The sequence below is a fragment of the Odontomachus brunneus genome, unplaced genomic scaffold (assembly GCF_010583005.1).
Source record: "Odontomachus brunneus isolate Ranch 3 - 2012 unplaced genomic scaffold, Obru_v1 Obru_scaffold_170, whole genome shotgun sequence".
Lineage (NCBI taxonomy): Eukaryota > Metazoa > Arthropoda > Insecta > Hymenoptera > Formicidae > Odontomachus > Odontomachus brunneus.
Genome location: NW_022639620.1, coordinates 20,815 through 27,913, shown reverse-complemented (window position 1 = coordinate 27,913; position 7,099 = coordinate 20,815). Strand labels below are relative to the sequence as shown.

General features: G+C 53.4%; 1 protein-coding gene across 1 annotated transcript in view; it reads right to left on the bottom strand.

The window, feature by feature from the left end:
- Positions 1–487: 487 nt before the first annotated feature.
- Positions 488–7,099, bottom strand: part of LOC116851271 — a 10,492-nt gene continuing 3,880 nt past the window's right edge. Inside the window, exons 2-4 of the mRNA XM_032830548.1 lie at positions 5,453–5,683; positions 2,229–4,582; positions 488–755 (exon numbers count right to left, since the gene is read on the bottom strand). Of these exons, the coding sequence (XP_032686439.1) occupies positions 488–755; positions 2,229–4,582; positions 5,453–5,683 (2,853 nt within the window). The remainder of the gene's footprint in view (positions 756–2,228; positions 4,583–5,452; positions 5,684–7,099) is intronic.

The window sequence follows — 7,099 nt, the reverse complement described above, 5'->3', positions numbered from 1 at the left end:
TTCCGACGTCTGGCTGTTCGCTCCTCGGTAGCTCGACTGTGACCCTTCTGTAAAATGTGGCTAATTGCCGTGTGGAACAAGCCCACTTTTCTTCCTCTCTGGCACCCGTTGATTGGTCCAGCGCAGACGGTGATCGCTGGTCGCGTGCCGAAATTTCCTTAAAAGGAGATTTCTCACGCTATGTAGAGCTCCGCGGCGCGTGCCGGCCTTCGATTCGCGGAAACACTGTTTATCCGCAATTGCTATGACAACCGAAAGCGATCTGTGTTTATTACGGCTTATCTGGCACGCGCCGCGGAACACCTGGACACGTGAAAGATACGTGACGGTGTCGATCTCTCATCGCGACGAATCTTCGATCGGTTTTTCGCTCGCGTCGCGAACATACCGCCCGCCTTGAAGCGGAGGCTTCAAAACAGGGTCCGGTGCAATCGAATGCCTTAAGATTAATGCGGAGGAAGGGAAATTCATCCGCGTCGAGTTGAATTTAGGCAGATGTCGGAGAAGGTATCGGTTCGCAATCGACAGGCAAGAGGCAGATCTTGCCGATAGCTCGCGTGTACTCCGAGGCCGCCGTTTTGACGGTGACCACGCGGGTCAACCCGTCAGTGCCCGGATGACACTGAACGATACGTCCGAGTTCCCACTTACTCGGCGGGAGATTCGAGTTTCGAATAAGTACGAGTTTACCGATCGGTATCGAAGCTTGCTCTCTACGCCACTTGCTTCTCTGTTGCAACGTGTTAATATAATCGCTGCCCCACAAACGCCAAAAGCGCTCTGTCATCTGTCTGATTAGTTGCCACCGAGACAACCGATTTTCGTTCAGATGAAGCAACGTTGGTTCGGGGCTCGTCGTGAGGGCTGACCCGATCAAGAAATGCCCTGGAGTCAAGCAGTTGCAATCGTCGAGCGAATCCGATAGAGGAGCAAGCGGGCGCGAATTCAAGCAAGCTTCAATTTTACACAAGAGCGTGGTAAACTCTTCGAATGTTAATGTGTGCGTACCGAGCACCCGCCGCAAGTGGTGTTTAACACTTTTAACACCGGCCTCCCACATCCCACCGAAATGCGGAGCGGACGGCGGAATGAATTGCCAATTCACCTCATCCGATGCGACGCGATTCTGAAAGTTTGGATCTTGAACGGCGGAGCGGTACGCGGCTCGAAGTTCGCGAGAAGCCCCGACAAAGGTTGTACCATTGTCCGAATAAATGGATCGTGGAAGCCCGCGACGAGCGCAGAACCGCGTATAGGCGTTGAGGAACGCGTGAGACGAATAATCGGAGACAAGCTCCAAATGAATAGCGCGTGACGACAAGCAAACGAATAGAGCTATGTAGGCCTTTCGCGAAGTGATCCCGCGTCCCGCGGAGGCGCGAACAGAGACGGGCCCGGCGTAGTCAAGGCCGCAGTGAGTAAAACTGCGAGGAGGGGCCGTCACACGTATTGCGGGGAGGCTTCCCATAAGCTGAGTCGGAACAGTGGCTCGTTCGCGTGTGCATGCGATGCACTTGTGTATGATGGCCTTAGCGATGGTCCGCGCGCGAAGGACCCAGAATTCCCGTCGCAAAATGGACAAAGTAAGTTGCAAGCCGGCATGCAATCCTCGCAAATGAGTTTGTTTGACGATTAACTTTACGAGAGGATGATCGGCTAGCAGGATCGGATGTCGAGAGATCGATGGGAAACAGGCGCGCTGAAGCCGCCCGCCAACTCGCAGCAACCCGTCGCGATCAAGAAACGGTGCGAGAGAGAGAATGGAACTCTTTCGTGACAATCGGCGCTGCTGCTCCAGATCGCGGATCTCCGCAGCGAAAAGCTCGTGCTGAATCCGTCGGAGCCAAAATATCCGAGCGGCTTCGAACTCCCGTGCGGATAAGAAAGGCTGGATTTGATCTGCGACTTCAGTCTGTTGAGCGGGCCTTCGACACCGCGCTATAAAACGAAGGACGTACGAAGTCACGCGGAGGAGCTTCGGCCATGAGGAATATTTCTCCCTCAAGTCCCAGTCGTCAGAGGACGGCGGAGCCGTTGAGGAGGAGAATGAGTGCACGTTTGTTTCGAGAGAAGCCGAATCCGGAGGCAACGCCATGGAACGCGGCCATTGGTTGCTCGGAGATGCCAACCAACTAGGCCCGTGCCACCATAATGGATGGGAAAGGAGATCGTCGCCCAACAGACCACGCGAAGCGCAATCCGCAGGGTTGTCAGCCGTCGCGACGTACCTCCACTCCGTCCCTGGAAGACGCTGCTGGATGTCAGCTACACGATTGGCAACGAACGTCTTCCACCGGGAAGGATGTTGGCGGAGCCAGGCCAGTACGACCGTGGAATCGGACCAACAGAAACACGGAAGATCGTTTATTGCGAGAGTCGTTTTAACGAGATTGATGAGCCGAGCGAGCAGCGCCGCGCCCAACAATTCTAATCGAGGTATGCTGAGCGGCTTCAGAGGAGCAACTCTCGATTTACCTAGTAATAGGCTGATAGTGACGGTCTGAGAGGAATCGACGACCTTTAAATACACGGCGGCAGCATATGCGACGGTTGAGGCATCCGCGAATCCGTGGAGCTCGAGCTCACAATCAGCGGTGAACCCGGACCACCGCGGCAGTCTCAGGTTACTCAACCGCGAAATCCCGTCGCAGATTTGTTGCCAGCGACAGGATAGCGAGGGCGGAATCGGCTCGTCCCATGAAAGTCTGTCTCTCCACAGTGTCTGCATCAAAACTTTGGCAGAGAGAATCACGGGGGTGACCCATCCGAGAGGATCGTATAATCGAGCGATGGCGGCAAGGATGGAACGCTTGGTGCGGGGAAGGTCATCGGACATGGACACCCGAATCTGAAAGGAATCGAGGACTGGATTCCATTCAACGCCGAGGATATTGAGATTGTCAGAGTGAGACAAGGATTTGTCGCACGCGGTTCCGTGCTCTGAGTCATCAATATCAAAAAGGAGAGCTGCTGAATTGGCTGCCCATTTCCGAAGTTCGAACCCGCCGCAACGTAATAATGAAATTAATTGATCTCGCGTGGCACGTAGAGCGTTCAAGTCGTCGTGACCGAACAGCACGTCGTCGACGTAAATATGCTCTTGCAAAATGGGCACCGCCATGGGATACCGTTCCCCTTCGTCCTGAGCTAATTGCTGAATAACGCGTAACGCGAGAAAGGGTGCACACGCCATCCCGTAAGTGACTGTGAGTAATTGATAGTCGCTCGCGGATTCACGGGAAGAGTCACGCCACAAAATTCTTTGAAAATTAAGATCGCGGTCGTCTACGAGAATCTGCCTGTACATCTTCGCGATGTCGGCTGCATACACAAAGCGAAACTGACGCCAACGCAATATCACGGCGGATAAATCCGTTTGAAGTTTAGGCCCTGTTAAAAGGTGATTATTGAGACTCGAGCCGTTCGACGTGAGACTCGACGCGTCGAACACGACACGCAGACGTGTGGTGCTGCTGGAATCACGGAAAACGGGATGGTGAGGGAGATAGACACACGGATCCGGGCGGTCCTCGGCGGCAGGCAGTTTACGCAAATGACCGAGACGCTCATACTCCCGAATAAATGCCTGATATTCAGCGAACTGCTTCGGATTTGCACCAAACCGTCGAAAAAGCGCGTTCAGCCGTTGTTCGGCTCGTTGGCGAGACTCCCCGATTTCAATGGGAGGATCACGGCGAAACGGCAACCTGACGATATAACGCCCCGTTGACGTACGCGTGTGTGTAGAGCGAAAATGCGTTTCGCACTTCTCGTCGTCAGGCGTGGCAATTAAATGCGTGGGAAAGTCCTCAATTTCCCAAAATCGTCTGATTTCGTCCTCCAATGATGTAGCGTTGAGACAATGATGAACGGAGACGTGATGCGACATCCGAGCATCTCCAGGAGGCGGAGGTGAAGGAGGTGACGCGGGAGAGGATGGAGAGAGTGGTCCCGATATGACCCATCCGAATATTGAATCTTGCGCGATAGGCTCGCCGAGTGAACCCTTGCGCAAGCCCCCGAGAATGACCTCCCCATACAGATCCGCGCCGAGAATGAGGTGAATAGGCTCCTTGCTCGTTGGATCCGGATCCGCAAATGCAAGGTCCGCCAAATGAGAGAACGAGGCGATATCCGCATCGCTTTGCGGAGCGTACGCGGTTAAAGAACTTAAAATTAAAGCGGTAGTGTTTACGGTCGGAGAGCTTACATCGCGATGAGAGACACAGATTCGAGCGGCGTACTTGAAGGTCCCGGCATCCACGCAACCGACGGCAGAAACCGACGTCGGCATTCGTATGCGTTTAACCCGTAACACTTGAGCTAGGTATTCAGATATAAAGGACATTTCGGAGCCCTGATCTAACAAGGCTCGTATTTCTACCGAGCGACCTTCGACCACGCCAACTCTTACGCGAGCTGTCGCTAAAATAATCCGTGATGGTTTCGCTCTCATCGGAGAGGCTAACATCGAGCTCACCTCGAGTTTATTCTCCGCGCGCGTTTTCGCTTGTTGACCGGGCGGGTCATTTGATAAAGAGGGTTCAGCTCGCGAGCTCGTGTGCAACAGAGAATGATGTCGCTCGTGACAGGAGCGACATGAGTATTTACTGGAGCACGATCGAACTGAGTGATGTTGACTTAAACAGTTAAAGCAACGCCCGTGCTTTTTCACGAGATCACGACGCTGAACCGGACTCGCCCTTTCAAATATCGGACACGAACTAAAATAATGGTGCGCTTTACAGAGCGGACAGATTGATCCCGATGACGTTGACGCGGTCGCGACAGAAATTCTAGTAGACGATGCACGCCGATCTCCAGCCCGCGCGACGGAGACACCAGATACATCGTCGAGAACGCGCGATTGGCTAGCGAGAAATTTCTCCAATTCGGAAAAGGACGGAAGGTCGTCCTGATCCGCCGTTTTCAGTCTCCACGCCTTTCGTGATACCGCGTCGAGCTTCTGGACTACGAGGTAGACTAAAATGTCGTTCCAAAGCTCCGCCGGCGAGCGCGCGAGCCGAGTCAACGATGCGACGGCGATGTGAGCTCGATCGCGCAACACTTGAATTTCGGCAGCGGATTCGCGAGAGACCGACGGAAGGTTGAGCAAAGCCGAGAGATGGACTCGTAACAAGCGGCTCTTGTCCTCATAGCGCGCGACTAACGTATGCCATGCGACTTCGAAGTTCGAAGCAGTTATCGATAAATTACTGACGCAGTCCAGAGCTTGACCCCGAAGGCTCGAAGTGAGAAAGTGCATGCGAGAAAAATTATTTAACTCTTGATTTTGGATAATTAATGAAGAAAATCGATCGCGAAAAGACTCCCACTCATTTAAATTACCGTCGAAAGGCGGAAGACGAATCGGCGGAAGTTGCGCGAGCGAAACAGCTGAAACTTGCGACCGATTATGCAGAAGGTGCGAAGAATCGTGAGACGGACTTACAGGTGGATCCAACTCTTCCAGCTCCTCCGACATGTGGTCCAATGCTGCGCGATAAGTGTCCTCCGTCTCGTCGTAGCGATGCTCGGTGAAATAGTCCATCGTCTTCTGCGCGGGGAGCGGAGTCGAGTTCACCAGAGAGGCATGCCCGTCTTGGAACTGGATCCAGAGATCTTTCAGAGCCGAAATTCGAGATCGCACCTTCGCGGCCGTCAGATTGGCTCGTCCGATCTTCTTGAAATTATCGAGGTATCGAGCGATTGATCGGCATAATTGCTGCTGTCGTTGCAGCAGCTCCGTCAATTTGCAAGGTGCGATCGGTCTCCCTTTCCCTTTTACTCACGCAAGTTGATCCGGCTCGAGGGACCAAATTTTCTTTGTAGCGAATTCTCTCTAATAAGCGGAGAGAATGACGCTCACCGGATCGACCTCGCACGAGGTCCAGCGGCGTGAGGAAAGGGAGGCGAAATTGATTCAGATCGGAGTGGTTCAACTTGATTTTATTAACTTGATTTTAACACTCGATAATTTTACGCCGCGGTTGTCTCGAATTGATCAGGTGGTGGAGCGGAAATCTTCTTTCAGAGTCTAATTTCGGTCACACAACAACGACGGAAATCTTGTTGAGCATCCAACGGATGCCCGGCCGACGGAGATCTTGACGCGGACGACGGAGATCTTGACTCGCGGTGACCCCTGACTCTGTCCCGAAATTATCTTCGAGATTCCGCGGCACATTAACGCAAGACGATACAAACACGAAATTACAACTTCAAGCGCGCGCGAAGTTACTCGAACGTACAGAACAAGTATGAAAAGGCACACAGCCAAGGCAGACACCGATCGCAACGGCCAACGGCTATGAGAGCGGAGCAATCCGATCCGGAGCTGCGCGAGAGCGCGGTCGCCGACGGCAACCGGCAATTCAGAGAAATGAGAACGGAAATTCCGCGAATTCGGAATTCAGATAAGACTAAGAGAGCCGTTTTGCAGTAAAGAATCGAATGTAGCCGACTACGCGGTACGACCTTATGCGAGATATTGCTCCGACTCTTCCGACGTCTGGCTGTTCGCTCCTCGGTAGCTCGACTGTGACCCTTCTGTAAAATGTGGCTAATTGCCGTGTGGAACAAGCCCACTTTTCTTCCTCTCTGGCACCCGTTGATTGGTCCAGCGCAGACGGTGATCGCTGGTCGCGTGCCGAAATTTCCTTAAAAGGAGATTTCTCACGCTATGTAGAGCTCCGCGGCGCGTGCCGGCCTTCGATTCGCGGAAACACTGTTTATCCGCAATTGCTATGACAACCGAAAGCGATCTGTGTTTATTACGGCTTATCTGGCACGCGCCGCGGAACACCTGGACACGTGAAAGATACGTGACGGTGTCGATTTCTCATCGCGACGAATCTTTGATCGGTTTTTCGCTCGCGTCGCGAACATACCGCCCGCCTTGAAGCGGAGGCTTCAAAACAGGGTCCGGTGCAATCGAATGCCTTAAGATTAATGCGGAGGAAGGGAAATTCATCCGCGTCGAGTTGAATTTAGGCAGATGTCGGAGAAGGGATCGGTTCGCAATCGACAGGCAAGAGGCAGATCTTGCCGATAGCTCGCGTGTACTCCGAGGCCGCCGTTTTGACGGTGACCACGCGGG